The sequence below is a fragment of the Parasteatoda tepidariorum genome, chromosome 3 (assembly GCF_043381705.1).
Source record: "Parasteatoda tepidariorum isolate YZ-2023 chromosome 3, CAS_Ptep_4.0, whole genome shotgun sequence".
Lineage (NCBI taxonomy): Eukaryota > Metazoa > Arthropoda > Arachnida > Araneae > Theridiidae > Parasteatoda > Parasteatoda tepidariorum.
Window position 1 is genome coordinate 49515277 of NC_092206.1, and position 27380 is coordinate 49542656.

At 28.8% G+C, this 27380-nt stretch overlaps 1 protein-coding gene across 1 annotated transcript; it reads right to left on the reverse strand.

The window, feature by feature from the left end:
* Positions 1–2182: 2182 nt before the first annotated feature.
* LOC107440560 (minichromosome maintenance 6) lies at positions 2183–27368 on the reverse strand. Its single transcript, XM_016053522.2, has 18 exons — positions 27010–27368; positions 26461–26607; positions 24328–24441; positions 23132–23294; positions 22914–23053; positions 19041–19153; positions 18585–18730; positions 17491–17647; positions 16681–16822; positions 14668–14809; positions 13168–13275; positions 12930–13085; positions 12184–12312; positions 10054–10215; positions 9131–9275; positions 8024–8152; positions 5544–5683; positions 2183–2739 (listed from the first exon to the last, which is right to left on the reverse strand). The coding sequence occupies exons 1-18, from the start codon at positions 27099–27101 to the stop codon at positions 2629–2631; spliced, it is 2436 nt and encodes an 811-aa protein (XP_015909008.1). The 5' UTR covers positions 27102–27368; the 3' UTR covers positions 2183–2628.
* Between the last annotated feature and the right edge of the window lie 12 nt (positions 27369–27380).

Genomic DNA, 27380 nt, shown 5'->3' on the forward strand with positions numbered 1-27380 from the left:
TCTTTTTAATAACCATTTTTTGTATATAGAAGACAAAAAATAGATTAACATTTCCATACATCTAAGTAACATTTATATAATAAAATTTAAAGGGAAAAAATAAAAATATTTATCTGAAAAATGTTTTTCTCAGCAACTTGTACAAGAACATATATTCTATCAACACTAGCAATATTTCCGAATGTAAGAAGGAAAACATAATGTGTATTCCAATTATCATTTTCTTAAAAGAAACTATTTTCCAAAATTCTGAAACTCTCAGTAATAACTACAAAAAAAAAGATCAGAACACAAATCAAGCTTATTGTTAGACACATCAGAAAGTGGTTAATCAAATGCACGTTTCTAAATATAGGACTTAAAAAAATCAACAATTGCTGAAAAAGCCATGAATTCAGCACAAATTAAGTGAATTGTGCACAATTCAAATTTCTCGTGCTGTTGTAACATAAGGATAAAATCATGAATTCAGAAAGAATTGTGGAAAAAAAATAATCTGAAGAAACTAATCGTCCTGTCACAAAAAGAAAATTAAAGTTTTGAGTATGAAGATAAAGGGATTTTAATATCAGTGCAAATCGAGTGTGATAACTGAAATGCGCTACCTGAATTTCACGCATTGGAATAATTTTGTGATTACTCGTGCAGGATTTGAAATTTTGATGTCTCAATATCATTTCATTCGATTAATGAGAAAGAACAGCACTTTTTGGAACAAACGATCTTTTAAGTGTTTGCGATTTTGGAATTTATTCTTGCATTATCAATTTATTAAGGAATTATTTCTTTTGATTTTCGAAAGTTTATAAGAAGTTGCATTGCTCTAACAGGTCTACGTTATTGCCCGTGAACAAGACTTTAGGTGAGAAGAGAAAGGATGGTGTTATTGGTTAAAAAGAAATAAGCGTCTTGTTAACGAGATTTTGTGCAAGTTACAAAATGAAAGTTTAGATTACAGAGATGAGATTCTTCCGCGGATTTCCGCTTTCTTTCAGATTTTTTCCGCTGAAATTTCTTTTTTGCACAAGTTAAAATGTTTTATGAGGAATTTAATTTTCCGCGTAACGAAATTATTGAAGTTGTCATTCCTCCCTCTGAAGTTTCTCTAAAAATCAATTCCTTGGGATAAAACTGGTTGACCTTTATACAGGGATGAGATTTTTTCCCCTTTTGTCTCTCGAATTTCAGCCTTTTTATCAAAATCTCCGATTCTCTAGAAGTTTCGTTTTTTAAATAAATATCCCGCTTTTTTGTGAAAATTCAGTCGTTGAAGTAAAATAATTATATTTATTTACGATTTTCAAAGAAAAACAGAAAATTCGAACTACGTCCTAGCTGCTAACCTTTCCGCATTTTTACTTATATTAGCTATTTTCTCCGATTTTACGCACAGAAAATAAGATTTTCCGTATTTTTTATCCGTCGGCGGGATAGCTCGTATTTTCGTAATTCAGACGTTGCTGCTTCTTGTATTCTGGAGTGAAAGCAAACAAAAAAAGTAGAGGTGGATTTGCGGTGAAAATATTTATTTGCTCATTCAATTAATCTTGTTAATTTTTATTTATTAAGTCTAAGCAAAAAACAATACAAACAAGCCTTTTAGAAATCCCAAGTCCAGACTCTGCAAATATTTAGATTTTTATTCACGCGATTTTAATATCATACTTACCTGATTTAAAAGTTGAGCATTACAATTCTTATTTACGCTTTTTAAATATCGTACATTATGACTCGTATTTACGCGATTTAAAAATCCAATATCGTGTTTTGATCAAACATCGATTTTCGTATTTACCCGATTTAAAATTTGAACTTTGCGATTCGTACTCAGGCGATTTAAATATTGTACATTGCGATTCTTATTTACGAGATTTAAAAAACCAACATCGCGATTTGTATTTACGATCTTTTAAAACCCTATGTAGCTACGCGAGCTTAAAATCCAATGTCGTGATTCGTTTTTGCGGTTGCAATATCAAAAGTTACGCATCATGATTCGTATTTTAGCATTTTTTAAATTCGATGTAGAGTTTCATATTCACGTGATTTAAAAGCCTCATATCGGGATTTATAATAACATGGTTTACAAGTTTAAAAATCGCACATTATTGTCAAATTTTCGTATATATATTCTAGGATTTCCTTTATGTTTGCAAAGTGAATAAAAAATGAGAAGACACAATTAAAAATACAAATTTCTTTATTTACACAACTGTAAAAAAACATCATTAAAGTTTCTATTTGTAGTATAAACCAGTTTTGAAGTTTAACATTTGAAAGATGAAATATAATACACTGATAACTTCACTGTACTCTATTGAAACAGTTAAAGAAAACAAATTTTAAGTGTAAACACATTTTTGGCGATCATGATTAAATTTATTAAAAGCTGTAAAAATAATTAATTGCATGCTTATAAGCACAAATTAGTTGCTTAACAATATAAAAATACAAATCTTCAACATCACATTAAGTGGGAAAGATACATTAACTCTAATTGTAATAAATATAAATAAACAAATTCGTAAATTGTTGACATGCTCATTTAGTTTATGATAAAAGGAACTTTAACAATATTTCACGAGTTCAGGGCAGTTTTAATCTAATGATTCGAAAACTTCTTGCTACTTAAACCTCTAAAGTCCCATAATTTGGATGAACTACCAGAATAGGATCATTTTCATCTTGTTCTCCATCACTTGTGAGGCCTGATTTTGTGAGAGGAATGATAACTTGATCCTTCAAAAATAAAGAAGTAATTAGTAAACACTTGTGTTCTTATACTAATGGCCTGATTCAAAAGAAATTGAAGAAAATAATTTATAAAGAAAATGCAGTAGAGGAACAATTTTTTTACCTGTTTTCTTTTTTTTTTAATAGGTGTTAGTCTATCATTTATCTATCTTCAATTTTTTCTCCCCAGAAGCAGAGATTCTGATATCTACTCACTTTTTTTTAACAGCAATTTTTTTGAAGGCAAGGTATTTTTCCAATAAAATATAATAATATGAAATACTGAGAATTGTAATCTTTAATAATAATGAGAGATAATAATTAAGAAAAATTTTTCTTTTTTTTTTTTCCTTCTTGACTTAGCTATTATCTTTTAATTTTTTTTTTATCTTTTATAATTTTTTAAGGATAACTAATAGAGTTTTCCACTAATTATCATAATTTCTCAATAAGTGTGGATAGCAAGCTGAATTTTTTCCCTTTAAAAAATAAGGTTATATTGAAAATCTGGATTTTTGGAGTTAAGTATTCAGAATTTGTCACATTAGGTGCATTCCGGATAGTCAAGCTTTTACTTTAATTCTTGGTATCAGTAGTAAGATCATTCATTATTATTATTTCTTTTATTATTTTGGCGATTAAATACTACACTAATATTTCATACAAAACGCTGAAAGTACCAACACAACATCTAAAATACAGTGGTACCTCGAGATAAGAGTTATTTGAGATACGAGCTGTCGAGCGAGCGAAGTTTTGTTTTGAGATACGAGTGACATTTGAGATACGAGGAACGGCCAGGCAAGTCCTTCTCATCCTCGACAATGCTCCTGCTCACCCACCGAACCTCGAACATGACATCCTCGAAGAGTTCAAGTTTATAAAGGTTCTCTATCTACCACCACTCCTATCCTGCAGCCCATGGATCAGCAGGTGATTTCTAATTTTAAAAAGCTGTACACTAAGCACCTGTTCCGGCGCTGCTTTGAGGTGACAGAAAACAGAAACCTCACCCTTCGAGAGTACTGGGAGGACAACTTTAACATCGTGATATGCCTCAGAATTATTGATCAGGCCTGGCTGAGCGTTGCAACGAGGACCTTGACCTCTGCATGGAAGAAGCTGTGGCCAGAGTGAGTCTGTAGCCGAAAATTGTGCTGTGACCTGAGTCTATAGCTTCGAAGGATTCGAACCCAAAGTGCCAGTGGAGGAGGATATTGGGTCTCTGGGAAAATCCATGGACCTGGTGATGGGTGAGAGAGACGTGAACGAGCTCATCGAGGAGTACTCTCAGGAACTGACGACAGAGGAATTACAAGAGTTACCGTCGCAGCAGCATTCGGGGGTTCTGCAAGAAATTGGTTTCGAGGAAGAGCCAGAAGTGGAGGAGGTTATCTCTACAAGTGAGATAAAAGTGTTCTTGGGAATGTGGGCAAGAATTTCACAGTTCGTGCAAGGAAACACCCCGAAAAAGTTGCATCTGGTCGTGCATCGGAACTATTTCATGACACTCGCCTAACTCATTTCTGCAGCATTCTGAGAAGGAGGAAGAAACAAACCTCCTTGGACAGTTTTTTTTAATCCAGCTAAAAAAGCAAAGACCGGTGAAGAGAAAAACAGTGACTAAAATTAAGCATACAGTAGCATTTAAGATGTGTGCAACTTGCATTTAAGTGATCAAAATACAAATATGTATGCACACTTTATAAAACCAGTTTTTTTTTTTTGCTTTACATTTTCTTTTATTATGTTTTATACAATATTTGTCATTTATAAATACATTTTTCTTATTTAAAAACACGTAGCAAAAACAATTGGGGGTAGCATTTTTGGGGCTGGAACGGATTAATGGCATTTCAATTAATTTCAATGGGGAAAATTGCTTTGAGATACGAGCAAATTGACATACGAGCAAGGTTACGGAACGAATTAAATTCGTATCTCGAGGTATCACTGTATGACTAGAAGTCTGGAATTCCTGTCCCCGTGTTTTCACGCCACCATTGGATGCTACTCTAGAGACTATTACGAGGTGTCAGATCGACAGCCATCACAAGGCACCATGGACTACTATTACTAGGTAATTCCACCATTGATGAATGTCATATTTGCATACAACTCAGTCAAAGAAAATAGGATCAGTTTTAATAATTTTTGTGAAAATAACTGTTGGTGGCATTTTTATTTACAAATTAATTAAAAAAAAAAAAAACTGGCTGTTTCGAACATTAACATATTAAGTTACACCTGTAACACCTACTTTTTAATTTTTAAATTTCCTTTTTTCAAACTTCAGAAATTTACTAAAAATTGAGGCAAATGTAAATTAACATTTTACAAAAATCATTTTAACAAAAATTATTAGAACTGCTTGAATTTTTTTAACTAAGTTATATTTAGTTATAAAGTAAGTTAGTTTATAGTTGCAGACTTTCAAAGTCTGCAAATATAAACTTCCTAAATGGTTGAATTGCTTCTGTATTGGTATAATAAATTTATAAATCGACTTCTTATATATTTTTTTTTAATTCTTAAATATCCGGAAAAGTTTATACATTTCTCCCCACTCAATTAAATTTTTTATATTAAAAAATTTGATGGAAAATCAATTAACTATGCAAGGAAAAAAATAAAAACATAACAACTTAAGACTAATTGAAGTTAAATATTGCTATAGTAAACACTGCTAATACGAAAATGTTAGTGAAAAAGTTGATAAATACAAATTATGGTTTAACAATTTCAAAAAACATATAGCGTAAAATTATCCAGAGGAGAAACAGAATACATAAGTTACATTAGAAACTTACATGATGAATCAATCTGTCGATTACTTTTTCAACAAGCAGTTTCTTTTGTATCAACTCATTCTCAGTTTCAATATCATTTTCAATTTCTTTTAAATACCAGTTGACCAACTGGCTTTTCCTCATTCCTTCAAAATCAGTGTCTAAAGTAAAAAGAGGCAATTAAATACTGCACACACTTTTGCACATCACACAGGAACTAAAATAATGCATTAAAATATGTAAATTTAAATTAACCTCTTGGCTATGATTTACCCAAAGGTGCGGCAGAATGACAGGTATGATGTACCCTAATACCCCATTTCCATTCGCAATTTAAGAAAACTTAAACCTGTTAGAGGAAATACGGTATAATGTATGTGGTATAATGGTTAAATCCACAACTTTTATGATATTGCAACATCTATAAAAATAACATGTCATTCAAAGTGCTAGTTTATAACAATTTAAACAAAGAAAGCATAAGAGCAATTTTCTGTATTTTAAGAAAGAACATTGTCCTGTTACATAAGAAAAGCACTTATTATATTTATTAAGGTTGGAATGAAACCAAATGTTAGGTATGGCTTTCATGCCTGTTAAACAAAATTTAAAAAAAAAAAATTTTTTTTTTGTTTTGTTTAAATACTTATTTTTTGTCTTGGTATAGTTAGTTAAAATTTTTGTTGTTTTGTTTATCTTCTCTGATTTTGTAATTTTCACAGCTTCTTTTTAAGCTGGTACAATTTTATTAAAAATCATTGTACTTGCAGAAATGATTTATTTATATTACAGATTATAAATGATTTTTAATGATTTATTTCTCAACTAAAAAATAACAATTATAATAAATTTATATAATTAGATCTTAGTTTAGAGTAAGAACCAAAAAGTTAAACAGTAATTTTGATAAAGGAAATGCAGTACAGCTATGGATTTCTGTAAAACACTATAATTCAAAATAATATTAAAATGCAATATGGCACACACCTAATCGATTTTATACAGTACACATTTAGTCGTAGCAAAAAGTAAGGTTTACAGTAAAAGTACATATTTAATTATAAAGATAAAAAATATGAAATTGTACTTCAAATTTAATTATTGAACAAATAAATTTTGTATGTCTCTAAATTGAAGAAAAAAAAAAAAAAAAAAAAAAAAAAAAAAGGGGGNTTTTTTATTTTTTTTTTTTTTTTTTTTTTTTTAAATGTAATAAGTGTAGAAAAGCATTGAAAACATTTTTTTTAAGAATGCTAGGAAATTATCAACAAAAATAATAAATATATAAAATATACTTTTCCACATTTTTAGAAACTTTGCTTAATTTTCTGGCCAAATCTAAAACTAAGGATAAAATTACTAATAGGACTAATCAACTAAAAAAAAAAAAATAGATATTAGAGAGAAATTTTATGGAAAAATTAAATTGGTGTAACTAGATGGTCATAAGGTTTTAATAAAAGAAAAGGGGCCAAAAAAAAAAAAAANTAAAAAAAAAAAAAAAAAAAAAAAAAAAAAAAAAAAAAAACAATGTTTAAAAACAAGAACACAAAAATAATTCTAGGTTAATTAATGATTTCTTTAAACGACAAAGCAAATAAAAGAGTTCAGAAAAACATAAATTTTACCTATTAGACAAGAAAATTCAAAATAAAAAACTATAGGGATAAAAACTTCAAAAACCAATGCTCGTAAGTACCTTTGCTCTAACAGCATTCAGAAAAATTATAATTTTCAAGACAAGCACAATATAGTTTATGTAGTAAATAAATTTAGAATGTAAAGCTATACATGGCAGGGCGATCTTCAAACAAAATCAGATATAATCAATGGAGATATAAATTAAAAACTTAAATAATGCAAAATAAATTAGAGAACTATAAAGGCAAAGCTATTGTATACAACATAGTGGGCACATTTTGACTCATGGCTACTGTAGATTTTGTCTACTGACATGGGTGATGTTTTTTTTCTTCATTGCTTTGTTTCTTTGAATGTAATTCAAAACAAATTATCAAAAATTAGGTTGTCATCTACTTAAAGATTAAATTCTGTAGCTGGAAGTTACCTTGCGTGCCAACAGATCCACAAATTATTATATGCAGAGTTTTCTTTATTTTTCTATTAGGCAGAATTTTTTCAAAAATTAGAAACTGTAATTTCTATAGTAATAATTATTTCTAAGCTGGAAAAAAAGTGAGTTTGAATAACAATAGAAACATGTATTGCCCAATGTCTTTTTAAAGTATTTACATAGTTTAATAACATTATCTTTTATTTATTTCCTATGAAAAACAATATGAATTAATTGAAATGCACTAAGTACTAATGATTTTAAAGTAACAACATTACATTATAGCTTTAGAGAATCATATTTTAAAATACAAACAACATTCCTCCTGTGGATTGGAGAGTTTCACCCCTTAGCATTATACAAATAAAGATGCCTAAGTTAATAATTATGGTAAAAATTTTATTAATAAATAATTTATAGTACTCACCATCACATTTACTTTCTTCTTTTTGAAGACACGTTATTAATACATTAGAGAGAGATTTATATTCTTCAAAACTCAATGTCAGTTTTTGAGGTCTCTCTCTTTCAGATGGAGGATCTTCTGAACTTGGCACTGTAAAGTGTTTTAAGATTAGAAATAGAACACTTAAAACAAGTTCTGCAAGATTTATTCTATTCAAAATAGAGTTTACTCAGGTGGGCCCAGCCTAGACAGATTTTTTTCAGATTGGGCCCACTTGACAAAACTTACCTTTATATAAAAAAAAAAAAATTTATCTTCATACCAACCAATTTTTATAAAATGAAATAACAATAAAATTTATGAAATTTTAAAAGCTAGAGATAAGTAATGCCTATTATGGCTTCACAATGTTCATTCGTTAATGATTATTAATCCAATTTAATGAGTTCTACATGTTCATTAAAATCACAAATTATAAACTCGGAATGAGTAGAAAACAAATGTTTAAAATTTATTATCCTTTTTCATTATTTCCAAAAGCAAAGAGTATGATAAAGGTTAGCCTAATTTTTTAAAAATTTGCAAGACACAAAGAATTTATACACTGAAAAATACAAATGAATATGCCATGCGTTACAAAAAGGATAAATGCACTTCATTTCATGAATGTATACAGAGCTTCTGGAAATTCCATTAACTTTAAACTAAATTATATGTTTATTTATAATATAAAACTGCAAACGTATTTAAGTTTTACATTTCACAAAGAGTAATTTCAGTAACTTCATCATTATGCGATTTATATTTAGAATGAAAAAAAAATAACTAAAAAAGTTATTCAAAAAGCTATTTCTTTTAATAATACTTTTAGTAATAATCAAGTAATTTTTTTTCAAAATGTATTATATCTTATGTTTATATTTAGTATATAAAGAATCTGTATGTAGACTAACTTAAACTTTACAAAATCTCTCTTATCTTCAGGAGAAATTGGGTTTTTAGAAGAAAAAACCTTAGTGGGATGGGTTTTTTTCTCAAAAACACAGGTCTTTGTAAACCCTGATTCAGAAGCACACATGCACTTTTAAATTTAAATTGATGGATTTTTAAATTATTACTATAACTTACAGTTATTTTCAGGAGTTTCACCTGTTTCTTCATCAACATCCATTGCATCTGCTTCATCTTCTTGCAAATTAATATCAGGCTGTTCCACACGTATTATAGATTTATTCAAAAGGCGGAATGCTTCTTTTACATGCTTGGCATATACCTATATAAAATAAATGAAAAATTTAAAAACAAAAAAATCAGGATTTTTTTGGGTACAGTTTATATACATATACCAGACTACTATCAAGAAAGGGAAACGAATAAAAATTTTTTGTTTTGAACAAAAAAAAAGTATTTAAATTTACAACTTTTTGAACAATTTTTAATTTAAAAAAAAGAAGCTTTTGTTAAGTTTATAAACAAAGCCTGGATTTTTTCAACATGTTAAATTTCTACCATGTAGAAGCATTCCTGTGGCCTTCAGAATGACCTGCACAATATTTTTTTAATGCAATTTTTAACAGTCAATTATTGAATGTTAATTTTTTTTTCTGTAAAATTTTCCACACACCTTTGTAATTTCAAGTTACGAAATGTTACAATTTTTGTGCAGCAAAAGAAAACGTAACTTTGAGATGAACACCCGAAATGCAGACAGATAATAGAAATCTTTTTAGAGAATAATAGAGAACTTTTTAAATCAAATCATTCTAAAACCACAGTTTTAATTATTCAGCAATAATAATGCAGTAAATATGCCACACACACCATTTTCGCACAAAAATAATTTGGTTCATGATCTCTTAGTTTACTGTTTAATTAGGTGATTACTGTATTGTTAATTGGGAATAATAATTATTTAAATCAGATGAAAAAGACAAATCAATAACTTTGAAATTACTAAACTTCACCCAACAATACTTGTTACCACATTACCTGAAGAAAAAAAATTTATCGCTTTAAAAATTTGAAATATAATCAATGTTAAAAGCTCATACCTCTTCACTGCAATGCATTTTTGCCATAGCTTCAGATAGACGAACCAAACTTTCCAACTGACGAACTGTTATACGCCAAGAAGATCTGGTTACACCAGCTGCATCTCTCAAACGTAAATTCTGATAATGCTCAACTAGACATTTTTGCGCTTCTTCCGTTATCTGTTAATTATAAAAGTTTCAAGTATAGGAACATGTGAAAAAAGAAAACAATAAAACCTTTTTGCAAAGCTTAATCAAATAAAAAATATATTTAAAAAAAAAATGGAATACGAAGTTAAGGTCGCTTTTTCATTACACCAGCAAAATGCTTTCCCCTTCACTGATACGATAGTATTTATTTTGGCTCTGACAAAGAGATATTGTTTATAGAAACGGCATGTCGGATGAGCACTAACGTACCCCATGAAGTTGTGCCGATTTTTTCCCCTTGCGCATTGGCTTTTACTCTTTTTCTTATATTTTACTAAGAAATCAGTGCCAGTTAAAATTAACATATATATTTTTTTGAATCTATAATTCCAGCCTTAAAATAAATAATTTAATTACAAATGATAAAATTATTTTATTATCCAAGAAAAATGTGCTTTAAAATTTTGACAAGTTCAAAATTGTTGCAAAAATTTGTTATTGCAAAACAAAAAATAGTATTTAAATGCTTTTCTATTTATAAAGTATGACAGAAAGAGTACCAAAGGTAAAACTTTTTTATTTACCATATTCACAATTATTCTAATTTTATAAAGATAGATGGAACCTACCAGTTATTGTTTTCATTAAAAAACTATACATTGAATAGTTTGATTTAAAAATTCATAAAGAAAATAATTTTATTTTCTTTCATTTTCTTGAATTCTCCATACAAGGTTTTAAAAATAATTCTGTTTTAAATATTAAATTTAATATATTTATTGATATAATTTATTATTTGATATATTTCTTGATTAAGATACATTTTTTGATAAGATGCTATTCTAATATAAAGAGGGACAATACAGTTTTCAGTGTGAAATTTTATTTTAAACACAGCTACATTTAAAGTTTTAAACAGTTGAATATTTTAAGAAATACACTTTTGACTGTTACAAATACATACATAAGGGTGTGTGTGTGTGGAGATTAATTATTAATTTTTAGCCAATTTCACTGATATTCAAGTTTCAGTACTTTTAAATGATCTACAATATAAGCTGCACAAAAGTTTGAAAAAATTACAAAAATATGAAACAAGAGTAAATTAATACCAGTATTCTACTACTGTTTAATGGCATCTTTATGAGAATCTTACTAACGAAACAGGCTCTTTTAAAAAATACTTCTTTAAAAGCTAAACCTAAAAATTGTATACACTTAAAATAATTCATTTACCATGACATTTCATTCTTTTTATGGGAAGTTTATTTTTAGGCCCATAAAATCAATTTATACTTCTAATTCAAATTAATTCTCAGTTGTCTATAAAATATCTCAATGATATATGGAACTTAAAATCAAATTTTTTTGTAAAGCTTTGATGTTTTATTTAAAAATTTATAATGATTTAAAAAATTTTTCACAAAAAAGAGACATTAAGATGTTATATAGAAATTTATCAATAGTGCTTTTTTTAAGGGTGTACGTGTAAGTCCAATAAGATGCAAGTGTTAGCTTTAATTGCTCAGTGATATTGCCTACTACTTCGTGAAACATCACAGTTGTCAGAAGAAAGGAAGGTATAGAACCTAGATGGGCCTGTTTTTTCTTTTTCTTTTGAAATTTATGGCTTTATTACATGTCAGTAATGATTCAACATTTGTTTAAAACATACACAACTTTAAAGCAAAATATTAATACCTAATTAAGAGCGTAACAATGAAAGAACTATACGTAAAAATAAATAAATAAACAAAAAAAAAAAAAAAAAATGAAAAAANAAAAAAAAAAAAAAAAAAAAAAAAAAAAAAAAAAAAAAAAAAAAAAAAAAAAAAAAAACTATTTTAAACTGTTTAAATAAAAAAATTTCTTATTACAACATAGATATATCTGTGACGTAATTTACACTTAACACAATAAGTTACCAAACTTAAAAACAGCAAACTGGCTATAAAAAATAAATAATAATAATTAAAATAAATACAACAGACTACTAACCTTTGGCTTAAATTTACGAGCAAATGTAATATACTTAGATATTTCATCTAATGTGTAAACTCTATCAATTGATTCTTCTGATTTCTGGTGTAATTCGACGATTCTTCTGGCAATAGCATAATCAGTTACCTTAAAAAAAATAATATCAAGACCATCCAATTAATTTAACAACTAACAAAGAAATTAAATCGATTCTTAATAGAATCAAAATACTCACACTAACAAGGGTTACAACACAATTTATTATCTTTAAAACAGCAAAGTACACCAAGATTAAACAAATTAGCCTGCTTTGCTGCAAAAAACTAAACAAACATAACATTAAATTTAGGCTGTGTTTCAGCAGGAAATGAATCTTAGCTACAAGAGCCTATTGAAGAAAAGGGGGGGGGGGGAATAAAAAAACATTCAAACCTCAGTTGTCTTTTCTAGCATAAAGCCAAATGATAAATGGAAACTAATACTGTTCTAACACACAGAAGATGATTTGATGTGACAACTGATTGCTGTTTGAAAGTGGTGTTTACTCTCGGCGTTACAAGTAATAAAATTACTTATACCTCAGATTCAACATACACATTCTCACCAAATCAAAAATAAAGTTTTTTTTTATTTAAATTATCCACAAAACTACTAGAAATTTCCTTAAGCAAAATATTTGATAATTCTATTAATAGAGCAGTTAAAATTTGCTTTAAAATTTTTTTAAAAATTCAGTCTGTTACAATTAATAAATGAATACTAACCTCACTACATTCATCAACTAAAATAAAAAACAAATCAAATCTGGACATAATAGGAGCAGTCAGCGCTATGTTTTGCTTCAAGGACTTAGCACGATCATAGCGTCCTCCAATAGGATTAGCAGCAGCCAAAATTGATGTTCGCGCATTTAATGTGGCCTGAAAAAAAAAAAAAAGACAGATAAGAAAATTTACAGGTAAATATTAAAATTGTGTTATGTATAATAATTTAATTACATACCTTAACACCAGCTTTTGTTATTGAAATAGTTTGCTGTTCCATAGCTTCATGAATAGCAACTTGATCTCTTAATTCCATTTTGTCAAATTCATCAATACAGCATACACCCTAAGAAAAATTATTTATTTATTAATTTAAATTCTATTAAATTCCTCCACAGGTTTTTTAAAGCAAGCACTGTAAAATAAAAATTCAAGAAATTAAATAAAAGGAGGCATTCTTTTGGGATTGATTTTCTTTGTGAGACTTAGTTTTGTAACATTCCAACAGGAATTATTTCATTGTTTATAAACATAGCTACATTAAAAGTGCCCGCTCTCTTTCTACATAAGTTCGTAGAAACTAAGCCCGACTTCTAACGAAATGCTGAATGACCTTTTGTCTTGTTAACATTTAAATAAAAAAACACCTTAATTGTGCGAAAATGTCATAAAATAGAAAATATTTCCTGACGATTACATATACTATTTACAAATAAAGAAGATTTAACAATTCTCCCTCAATTCAGCTCAGTTATTTTACAACTTATCTTTTCAGTTACAGATAAAATAGTTCATAAATATCGATATTAAATCAGGCTCGTGTCGCGTTCCTAACACCGCCATTAGATTTGGTGAGCTCAAGTGGTGCTAAGAGGGATGGCCAATTGCCAACTTTGTAGCTCTTTGTATATTCCACATGGTTTAAGTGTATGTTCCTTCTTCATAATAACCTTATGCAGTTGTGAGATTGTGCTCAGCAAAGAAGACTTACAAAAAAATCTTTTTAAAAAATATTATTGGTGCATTTTGTTCAAAGTTTTGCCAAACAAACATTAAATTAAGCTGTTATTTACAGTGGAATGTGGTGTCTTTACCATAAACAAGGCAACAATCTATGCTTTAACTATTTCTAAATGGCACCAAAAGAGATTTCATAGTATTTATGTACCATAAAAAATTGCCTAGAATAATGCATAAGTGTTTTAAATTATTTCTGGTACTAAAATTTTAAAATTATTTCCTCGTTAAATCTGAGAATAAAATTGCCCACTAAAAGAGTATATTCTAATAAATTTATAACACTGTACAAAACAAAATTTTGCTTCTTAAATGAGACCTCGTGATAAGTCAGTACTACTGTTTTTATATCAAAAAAGAAAGAAAAAAATTATTTTTGCACCTGTATACATAAATACATTTTAAACAAGATAAATTTTTATTTTTTCCTAGCTGATTTTTAGTATCTGAAAAAATTAGATAAATTAGTTTTTCTAATTTTTTCAGAGCATTCCAATTTTTTAAATTTTCATTAACAATTGCATCCACTGAAGGTTGTAAAAACAGCAGTTTCAATTCTTTTGCAATAATATTCAAATCATGAAAAGGAACTTTAATATTACACGTTACAGATTTAGCATAACCTAATGAAAGATATTGCTATCACACTTTAATAGAAACTTCCAAGGAAAACTAAAAAATAGTTTTAGCTAAACATAACATAACATTTAGATAAACTAACATTATCGGCTAACATCAATGCTCCTGCTTCTATCACAAATTCTCCAGATTCTTCATCTTTTGCCACAGCAGCAGTTAAACCAGCTGCACTGGATGCTTTTCCACTTGTGTAAACAGCCCGAGGGGAGAATTCTGACACTTGCCTATAATAATATGAATTTTATAAGAATTTTCTTTCATTTTAAACACTTCCTCATTCAAAATATATAAATAAGAGAAATCTTTCTTAGCTATCAAATCAATGATATTTAAGACACATTACAAGTGTCTTATGATATTTAAGACACATTACTTTCATTTTAAACACTTCCTCATTCAAAATATATAAATAAGAGAAATCTTTCTTAGCTATCAAATCAATGATATTTAAGACACATTACAAGTGAAAAATTAAATAATTTATATAAATTTTAAATCACTTAAAACAGTAAGTTCAACAAATAATTACATCAGTATCAAAAAATTACTGATATTAGTATAGTACAAATCAGTACAGTTTCATTAAAGGGGGCGGTAAATAACTCGCCAAATTGCGGCAAGCGAATTCGAGATCACAAAGGCAACCCTTCCCTTCTCTTTCTTGACGCAATACTACTGTACTAGGTGGCAATATTGCTATTGAAGTAACACTGCTCGGCAACCTGACAGGCCTGAATTTCTTTTTATTTTTTGCCTTTATGGATTCCACTATTTGAGAATTGCTGAAGAACAAAAAGTCTGTGATTTAGTAGGCCTTATAAAAAGTAAACTCTTGAACTCGAAAGACCATGAGATTAAATTGAGTTTTAAGTTTTTGAGCTGATAGCCTGACAACTGATCATTTATTCAACAAAGAATTAATTTAATCTTTTTTTAACATTATTCCAGGCAACTGCAAACAAAAGCTTGAAATACTGTGTTCTTTCTGAGATTAGGTAGAGGGAAAAATTCTTTGACAATTCCTGGTTTTGGGGAAAAAATTGGTTCTCCCAGTAATGTTTTAAACCTGTGATTACGAATCGTGCAAAATATATTTCATTTTTCTAACATTACATTTACTGAAGTTTTTTCCTACATCTTTTTTACAATACCTATAACAATATAATACCTACTTCTTGCCCGAAATTTTTTCTGTAGTTCTTTTTGCATTGCATCTCAAACCAAGCTCGCTTCTCAAGAACATTGGATACTTTTGTTAGCCTAGTTTCATATGAATGATACTTTTTTTAAAAAAAAATTAAAATTCTAAAAATATGCAACATATACATCATGTGGAACTGCTGCGTGTAAATATATGAATGATTTTTGAAAATTATAATTTGATACAAATAATTTATAGTTTTCCTATATATTCAATTAAAAATTTCAGTGCTAAAAGAAACAACTGTTTGTAGTCTATTACTCCAACATAAAATTCATTCCTGATAAAATGTATAAAACAAAAGAAAAAGGTAAACAAATGATAGAAAAGCTTAGTTAATTAATCTCTGCCAAAACCTCGTTAATAGTTAATCTCAGCTGACATTTTTTCTACATCAATTATAAAACACTATTAAAACTATATCTGATATTTTTTTCTTTCTTTATTAGAACTTTATCGTAAGTTTTCTGTTGTCCATGCGTGAAAAGAATATTCATTTGCAAATTTTTAAATATATATATTAAAGCGCTAATACTCATGACTGCATATCTGCTTGATGTATCATATTTTCATTGCCAATGCGAAAAAGAAATTTCATAGGATAAGTGGAAATAAACCTACATATGCATCAGTGTTTCATATAATATAGATATAAGTAAACGAAATATCTTAGATAAGAACAGGAAAAAATTAAATTTTTTTAATATATAGTTTATTATATGAATCACATCAGAAATGAAGAGACAATGATATATCTTATTTGGAAATTAAGAACTAATATTAATGTATAATAAAATTTTGACTTCTCTCGTTTTTTTGGGGGACAAAATGTAACTTTCTGACCCTGCTGCATATTCAGCTACTCCTGCTTTGGATAGAAAAGAGCATACTCACTTAAGAAACTGGCTTTTTGCAGTGCTAGGGTCACCAACAATGCAAATATTAACATCTCCTCGAAGTGAAGTTCCTTCCGCTGTTGTTTTTGGAACACCACCAAACATCATCAAAAGTATTCCACTTTTAACTTCATCATTACCTATCAAAATTACATAATACTGAATACTCATCTTACACAGAAAGTGAGTTGACAACTTATAATCACCATATAGTAAGAATAAACATCTAAATTTAAAACAGTGAGTTTTCAAAGGAAAAACAATTCTAGCTTTTAAATTATAAACTAAATAAATACAGCTACATTAAGCTTTAAAATAAAAATTTTTTTACATTATACTAGGGACCTCTTTTTGACAGTGGGTCGCAAACATTAAAAAAAGTCAACGTTTGGGCCAACATAAGACTTGTAAAATTGTAATTTTAAAAACGTAAGATGTATATAGATCCTAATTGAAAGTAACATGCAAAATCTTAGTCATAATCATGTGTAAAATTGGTAAGAAATCACTTTTCCCTGCAAGCACTGTATTCGTGGGCAAAAATAAAATTTGAAAAATGAAAAAGTCACAGCTTGCACTAAAATAATAGGTAAATAAAATAATTATTCAGTAAAAGAATGAAAATAACACAGTAGTATAATTCTTTTTTTTTTATCCAAAAAGACCTTAAATACTTTTTTTATAAATAATTAAAATAGTTCTAGGCCCAAGCCATTATTTTTAAGGGTCATTTTTGGTCTAATGCCATTGATTGTACATCCCTGGGATATTAGAACCCATCACTTAAAAAGAAGATGAATCAACACACCATGAATTGTAGGGAAAAGACTTTTAATTAAATTTTGATAAAGATTCTTATCAAGGCTCATATCATATATCTTTTGCCACTCTTGACCAGTCAGCTCCTTTTGCAGAAGCTCGGTAGATTTCATAGGTTCAGATGCAAGCATTTCCACAGCACTAATCTATAAAAAAAATTTAAACAAATATTAATTTGATATCTTAGAGTGTTAATAAAAATGTTTTTTTAAAGTAAAAACAATAGATTATAAATTTTTGGCTTAAATTTATGAGCAAATGCAATAAGCTTTGATGTTGCACCTTCATACTTTAGCGTTTCAGTTGATGCCCAAATGCCCTGAACTTTTCATGGAAGATAGTGATTGATATATTTGGGTATTAATGATATCGTTAAAATTTTTTTTTTTATATATTAAAGATAAACACTTGCTAAAAAATTTAATAACAATTGTTTAAATAATCACGCCTTTTAATTTAGCATAAATCAAGCCTACCTTTTAATTAAGAAAGAGGAATTCAATTGTTTGTTTAATAATCATTTCGAGACAGAGAAAAACTTATCAGTTAATTTTATGGCAAATTATTCATTTCTAACCTATTTAAAAAAATGAAATCGTATAAAATTTTGGCTAACAACAGTAAGGGAAAATTGCAGATATTTCTTAAGCACTCCAAAAATCACAGCCATAGTTCAAAACAGTTATAATTAGTGTATGGACACTAGGCTCAAAATTTTCGTAACTTAAGTATTATACAGTTTGACCTAGATTAATTTATAAAAAAGTAAATATATAGCGCATGAAAAACAAAGTAAGAGAAATAAATATATAGTATCGCAAAGAGACAAAGATTGTTAATAACTCTCTCCGGAAGTTCAGTCATTATTCCACAAGATCTGAAAATGGAGTGCTAAATGATATTGCTATTTTTTTCTTTCTAGAAGATGAGTACTTTTAGGGGAAAACTAAGTTTCTTTTAAATCACAACTGCACAATTTAACACTAAAAATATTTGAAAATAAATAAATAAAAGAGTGACACTCTTTTTGCAATGCACTTATGTGTGCTACGAAAAGAAAAAATTATCTAAGAGTGTAAATACCTTTAACTCAGTTGGTATAACAGTAGCTGCCAAAAATGCAGTTTTATAAGACAATTCTCGAACACCCAATGCTTTCAAACCACGGACACCTTCAGTTTCAAACCCTTCTCTGCCTTTATGGCGTGCACTGGATTCTGTTCTTACACCTATAAAAAATATATATCTTTAGGTTAAGGATATAACATGAATTTAATGTATGTGTCATAATTTATACCTAGGCATATCTGGGAACAATTACAATAACTGTAAGAGAATATGAAAGCAAATTATTGCAGCAATGTTGCTATACGTGAAGTTCAAATGTTTAACTGAAAGCAATGTAAAATACTTCGAGAATTTAAAAATTTCCTAACTTTAAGGATTTTAACATAGATCCGGAATAGAGCAGTAAAGTAAATATATGAGTATATATAATAATCTAAATTTTTTAAAGAACTAATATATATCTATACAGACCTGGCATAGAAAGCTGGCTAACATCAGGAACTACAATTAAAGTTCCAATAAAATCAACCCTGTCACCAGGTTGGGCCATTTCAACAGCCTCTGCTCTAAGAATGATCTCCACGCTGCAAGTAAATTTTAAGTGTGAATATTGAATAAATAATAAACTTAAGAAATAAAATTTTACTCTAGGAATAAAAAGCTACCATTTCTTTATCAGATAACTGTCATTACGTTTTATATTGCTAGAACAGCGCACATGCTTTTTTTTTTTTAACAAATAGATTCTGTTAAATCATAGTTACTAATAAAGTAAAAAAATAATCCAATGTAATACACAATATAGACATTTTAAAATATGTAAATCAAATAAAAATATTTTACAAATCAAATGAAAATCAAAATGAGATATTATCTAAATTTAATTTAGACTATCAATTGTGTCATCTCAATTATGGACGTATTAATCTGTTACTAGTATAGTACATATTAATTTGTTATTAGTATAGTACAGACTGATTGATTTGTTAAAATTAGAATAAGTAACCCTTATACTATACTTGAAACAAATATGACTTAGCCTTATTTCAACAAATGAGTTACCGTAAACCGGGGCGAGTCTACCCATTTTTTAAGTTTGTCAACTTTCAAGTGCTCAAACTTTTGTAAATATTAAAGAAAAAAGGCTTTTAATAGGTGTTTCGGAATCGCTATTTATCACTCTTTAAAGCTGTGAAATCGATTTTAGAAAGTATAAACAGTTACGCTGGTACCGTATATTTTTATAGAACTGCTGACGAATCTCTCGTATGGGGCGAGTCTACCCATTCTTGTAAATAATCAAATTTTACTATTAAATTGTTATTTTAGTTACTATATAGGACAGAGGTCGCCACAGTGGTCTATATAGACCCCCAGGGGTCTATTTAACAAAAGCGGGGGTCGATCTGAGCCAGGGGGTCGATCCGAATCGGAAGGGTCTGAAAAAAAAAACAGTTCTCAATACGCAAATCACACATACCTAATTAAGTATGTAAAATTTGTGATTTTTTTTTATAATTGACTCAATATCAGCTTCTTCATAAAACATAAATTATTAAACGTATATTTATTGGGGTGAAACAAGTATTTACGTACCCCCCGCGCAGTGGCACGAACTCAGCGCAGTTTATAAGTCATATGCATATGCGCTTGTCTAAATGTCACGAGTGACGAGCATTGACGTTACAAATGCAAATATATTATACGCAGTTTCAGCTATCTTTGCAAACTGTGGTGAATATTTGCAGTGTCATTATTAAAACTTTTATAGTTTTGGATAATTAGTTATTGTTTCGATAAAACCATTCGTTTAGTTNAATGGCTAGGGGAGTTCTTTACACAGACAAACTATACTTGATCTTGCCTGGCCTATTCCCCGTTCCTGAAACTATGGATGGAAAATAGCACTGGAGAACAAATTTTTTGTTTGTATTAATATAAATACTTGATCTTGCTAAAATCAGGTATAGGGTTTTCAAATCTGAAATTAGTTTTGAAAGCTATAGAGTAAAAACTATAGATGTTTTTTAAAATAGCATTTTTAGTTTACGCTTTGTCAAAATATATAAATTTAAAAACGTTATATATAACAGGGGGATTGCGTAAATGTTGCAACAAACTTAAAGGGAGTTAGATGATATCATCAAAATTCAAATTCTATAGAAATCCATGCTTGGAATTCTCGTCGTACGTGGATAGGGGTGTTTTGCCCTTTAGAACCTGTTCAGAGACATGCGGTTCCTTGAAGGAAAGTGTTTCTAACAACGTACGACGACATTTCACGGTTACGGTTACTATGCGATTACAATTCTGATGACGTGTTCTAACTCCCCTAGAAGGCTATGCCTTAACTATTAACTCCCGGGTATGCCCTAACAACTAGTCAACCGTTATAACTGAATAGATTAATTATTTTATTTTTTGACACGGAATTTCAATAAAAATAATAAAATGCTGCGTAGAAAGTTTCCAAATAATTTACTTCCAAAAGGATCCACAAGATATTTCTCTCTCAGTTTCAGGGATTTCGGAATATCTTGTTTTTTCACAGAAAGGATTCCAAGATTTGGAAAACTAATGGAAATAAAAAAATAATTATATAACTACAATGTTCATCTAAGCAATACATGGTAGATACGTAATATAAAAATTAAAAAATAGGTAAAATAAACATATTTTATATTTACATTTATATTAAACCTATAAATTTTCTTATTAATGATAAATTTATCAATGCAGAATTAAAATAATATACTCAAATTCATTTAAAATGACTTAATTTTAATATAAACAAAGTTTTAATTATATTATTATGCTTTATTAAAACTAAATACGAATGGGTAGACTCGCCTCACGAATTCTGGCTTTTTGTTTACAACAGCAAAACTTACATTCTTTTTGTTTTTTTTTTCATATAAAATTAATGTGATCTTAGTCTTAGATAAGTTTATCACTTAACCAAAGTGAAAATAGTAATAATAATAATATACTTACGGAGCACCAACTAAAAGTTTGCTGATTTTCAATACAAATCTCTCAATAGACGTTTGAACAGGTCGGTTAAAAAGACACCAAATAAATAAAAACGGATCAAACTACTACAGCACCATCTTCCTTAGAATCTGAACTAAGTCCTACGTCGGTAAAATTTTTTTTTATTTGCAATTTAAAATAGTGAAAATTAAATAAAACTAAAATGGGTAGACTCGCCCCGGTTTACGGTATTCCACTAGTCTTTGAAACTCTGAGTCCTCCGTCCTTTTTTTTTATTACTAAAAGTGGGTAATAGTAATCTGGTAGTAGTAGTAGTAACCTATTTAAAAACGTGAAATTTTTTTAAATCCCCAGAACCAGCTTTGGTGTATTTAATGAGCTATAGCTTGTAAGTGAAATCGCTGCAAATTAATATTAGTCTAGTAGAAAGGCAATATTAAAAGGTGCATATTAACAATGGGCAATATTATTACCCAGAACCACTAGAAAGAACTCAGTAAGTTCAAAACTGTTGCAGTAAAAAAAAAGAGTTAAAAAATTTTAACTTTATAATATAATAATGTGTCAACATTTAAGTGAAATAAAAGTTTATTTGAAATATTGATTGGAAAAATAAGAATCTGCCTGGTGAAATTTAAGAAAACCGGACGTTTGAATTGGCACAATTAAAGCAGACAAAACTATTAATGCTTTCCCAAGTTTCTGAAAATTATTAATCAAATATTATTTCTTACAAAATTTGTTGTTGTTGTAGTTCATTTATGTCGCACTAGAGCTGCACAATGGGCTATTGGTGACGGTCCGGGAAACATCCCTGAGGATGATCCGAAGACATGCCATCACAATTTTGATCCTTTGCAGAGGGGATGACACCCCTGCTTTGGTAGCCCGACAAACTGCACGCGAAGTCGAGCACTTTACGGTAGAACAGTTTACCGAGAACCAATACCGCATACCCTCGGTCCCTACACAAGCTGATCCAAGTGGTCACCCACCCGCAGCCAGTGATGCTTGACTTCGGTGGTCTACTGGAACCGTGTCTTAACGATCAGTCCACTGCGGGACCTTACAAAATTTAAAAATACTGTTATATCTTTTTTTTTTCTTAAAGAACTACTTTATATATTTAAAAACAAAATTTAATAGATGAAGAATTTTGAACTAATATAGAAACTATTAATGGAGAATCTGGAGTTAAGCAAGTGTTTATTATCTTTACGTCGATGAAATTCAAAGCCCGCTTCACTGGCTCTGTGTTATAAGTCATATAATAATAATAAAAAATTCTTCTGCATTAAAAGAAAAATAATAAAAAACAAGTAAATAAATAAAAAAAACACATTTATCTACCTTCTAGGAATACTGCCTCTCGGAAGCTCAGCTTGAGTTTCTTGAATTCGTACTCTCTGAAAATCTACAAATCTAGATTTACTGACGTCCAATTGAAAACGTGACCTGTTATTGCAAGCAACATTTCTACAAATAGTAGGCTGTAAGAGGTATTAAATATTAATATAAAATTTAGAATAAAGAAATTAACAAAGGGCTATAAATATCATTATACATACCAACGTATATCTAAATTGCTGCTCAACATCTTTAATGACTGTCTGACAATCCAAGCAAGTAAAAGTTCCACTGACCAATTCTGGATGAACAGGATGTGTTCGAACAACTTGACCACTAATGCGTAACAATGTTCCAATTTTAGAAGCTGTGAGTTCACGAATTCTAAATAGAGAAGGAAATTTTTTAACAAGACCATATAGCATAATATGACTTAACAAATGATTTTGTTTGTATGGTCGAACTTTGATTGATCATTTCAGAATTTTTCAACAAGTATCGCCTTATTTTAACAGTCCTGTCACAAATGCTATTCTTCTATAAGGTTACAAATACCGGTTTAGATTAATATTAAAACTAGCAGACTCTTGAGCCTATCATTCTAAAATCTCATTTATTATTATTTTTTTCAAAATTATCAGATACCGGACTTTTCCCTTCATATTTTATTTTTGAAGCTACTACCAGCTACTGATGAAAAAGAAAGTGAGAATATGTTATAATTCTGTGAAAAAGCATCTAACATCACGATTGAAAGATGTTTGCTGAAAATGTTGAATGAAACTTGTTGATCGAAGTTAAGAAATTTTTTTTTTTAGAATTGCAATTAAAGACCAGTGGAAGGAGCCACAATTAGTACCAACATTTGCAGCGAGTCCTCAAAACCTCAAAAAAAAAAGAAGCTTTCTTAATTTGAACAGATCTACTACAGTAGGGAATCGATTATCCAGAACGATCGGGAACATCGCTATTCTGGATAACTGATTTTTCCGGATTTCTGAATCGCTACAAAAAGCCGTTTTTTTTTTGTTAAACCCAACTAAAAAAAAATATTTGGAAATAATCTTAAAAAGAAAAAAAATTGATGAAGTAATACACTAATGATTATTTCCAAAATGATGTTAAGGTAAACATCTTTCAGAAAAGAAAGAAAAAGCCTAAAATCTTATGCGGAGAATTTTTTTTTTTTTTTTTTTTTAANTTTTTAAAATGATTCCGGTTTTTTGGTTTTCTGATTTCCGGATAACTGGTTCTGTACTGTACTTCATTTCTTTTCAAGCCATTATTAATTTTTGTTAAAATTTAAATTTCTCATTTTCCTGTATCTATCATTCATAATGAATGATTCCATGAGGAATGATTGATCGAGGTTCTGCTGTATTAGTAATCAAAGAAAAACATAAAAAAGTATAATTACTTGTGTCTGGTAGGGATATCACAAAATCCGATGTACAACTCTTTATCATTATCTTCAAAAGCAGTTTTTTCATGCATGAAAACTTTAGTAGCACGGCATAAATAAGGATATACGCTAACGAAGAAAAAAAAATATTAATAAATGTATAGATACAAAAGTTCCTAATGTTACAACCATCAAGAAATCACAAGGTCAAGGAAAGCAGTATTTCCTCAAAATCTGTCAGTACAATGTTTTAAATTTATGTTGCTAAAAAGAGGAGCTTGAATTATTAAAACTTGGTGAATTTACTAACTTAATTTACTTACCAGTTTTATAACATTATCTTGACTAATGTGAATTTATTGTTTAATTCAATATTTGATATTCTTTCACGACAAATAATAAAGAAAACTTTAAATTACTAAGTTTCTAATAAATAAAAAAAAGTTGAAGAGTAAAACATCACTGAATCAACAGTAGATTGAAAAGTTTTCAGATTTTGTTGGGAGTGGAAGAGCTAAAGTTTAAAATACTATAGATTACATTTTTGATAATTGTTTCAGGCCAATTATTTATTGTTTTACAAGAATTAGGTTCAGCTGCTTTTATCTTTTTTTTGCATCCAGTAAAAGCATTTCTTTTTTGAGTCTTTCTACTTTTAGTTTTTCTAACTGCACCAAAATTTTATTTGCATAAGCTCTCTGTTCGCATTGTGGTAGTCATATTTCCAACAAATCTTATACCTTTTTTTTTAAATATCTCTTTTAATTTAGTATTATTGTAGACACTGCCTGCAAATCCTTCTATTTCCTCCAATACTCGTGTTAAAGTAAAATCCAGCATTCTTTTAGTTTCATCCACTGAACTATCCACCAAATACGATTTGAAGCACTCCTCAGGCTTCTGTTACACATTTTATCACTATCGATTTTAGATCCGTGGATGATCAAGATGATGCCTAGTACAGCAAAACCATAGTTTAATATGAAACAGATTATTTCACAAGAATATTAAAAAGCTTCCTTAAAGCTGCAACTCCTGCGCGACAATAGCAATTAAATTAATTGCTGTCGCACGAATTTCCATTTGCATTTAAGTCTCCTTCACAGGTTACATATATATATAAATAGCAAAATCATGGACATGAACCCCCCTAATTCACAGTAATATGTTGGGTAAAGGCAGAAAAAGTCTATAACTAAACATTTAAAAAGTTTAATAAAAAAAGTACAGCAATTACTAAGCATCAAAAACTGAGAGTTGTTTATAGGCAGGATTTCCGGAAGTAGAAACCATAGTATAAAACTGAATTTAAATTATATATAAAAACCATTAATGTTAAAGTTCACGGCCAAATAAATATTCCTTTATCGTCGCTCTGTTGGTATGCTGCAGATATTGAGACGTTCGTCTATTAGAGTATTTTTTTTTAGGAAAATGTTTCCTTGTACAGAAACTGAATCAAATAGAAATCCACATTATTATGCTTCTTAATCATTCTGACGTGAAACCTCCTTGTTTTATAGTACAATTTATACAACGAAATTAAAATTTTTTGGATATTTTTGTCAAAACTTCAAAATTTTAACAATAGAAACCACATTCATCATGAGTGCTGAAATAAAATTTCAGTGGTAGATGGATTATGGGTTAGATTCCTTTTTCTAACCGTGAGAAGTTTTTCTCTCCATATAATATATAAATGTGGGTTACTTCCATCAAAAAGTCCTCGACAAAGACAAATCTCTGAATACATGATCCAGGAGTTCCCTTGTCTTCTGGATTGGGCTCAAAATTACAAGGATATGAAGTCGTACATTGGTAGTCGTAAGCTGAAAATTATGTTGGCTGTTCAAGGAGGATTATTAAATAAAATAATCACAACAGGTCATAATGCACAAATAATCCCACAGAAACAAAACAAAAGAAAGTAATTCTAGATTTATTAGCCTTAGTCAGATTTTAAGACAGTTTACAATACTTTTTGAAAGGATCTTGATGTGTTATGTCAAAAACCAGTTCTTGAGATCAAAACTCTAACCTTGGATAAAAATATCATAATCATATTTATAACTCATTGACATTATTGCTCTCCTGGCAAGCAAAATTGAATAAAAAGTTTTATTAAGAAAAGATTATTTTAAAACTTACCGGTGATATTCTGTTTGAATTGTGGTAGCTAGATCTTGATTATATCTGTTTACATCTTCAAAACTCACATGCAAAGTATTCCTTTCTGGCCGAGAAAGATCCTTTATATATTCCAAATATTTTGGCAAACCTTCATCATTCATATACCTGAAATTTGAAGAAAATAAAATATCTATAAGGGAAAGAAACTGATAACTTTCTATAACATAAAAATTAAATATGTAATAATTTATATATTCAGATTCAGAATACCTTCAAAAAATAGAAAAAATTTAAAAACTTTGTTACCATTTATAGGAAAAGTTTAGACCTTACACAAAAAGCACTGCATTTTAGGGAACATAATTATTAGCAGATAAAATGAATTAAAAAACTTCGCATTTATTAAGAATTTATTTTGATATAATTTCGTTTCACAATATAAATTTTTCTGTATGAAGATGCATAAAATTTTCTTTAATTTTCATAATTATCAAGGGAAAACTTGAAAGACTTATATAAAATATCATAACTAATACAAGTAGTATTATAAAAAAGGGCAAAACATACTCAGATAAAAAATCCAAGAATAATTTTTGAACTTGTTCCCCAACAGCATCTTTTTTCCGCTGAAAATTAGTTTGTGTATTCGTAACGTCCATTTTTCACAGCAAAATAGTTTGGCTAGATTTATTTTTAATTTGACAGAAAACTTATCAAAACAAAGCTACGCGATAATAATAAATACACTTCGCGCTTTCGGTTCCCGCGTTTTAAGAAAGATGACGATTAAATATCAATATTCTCTAACCACAATCTAAAACATTTTAAATAAAAATAAGTTCCAAAATTATTAATAGACTTCAGTTTAAGGACCAAACATAATATTCTTATTTTTTTCCGAAAATTATAAGTGTAAAAAGAATTTTTATCAGTTTAAG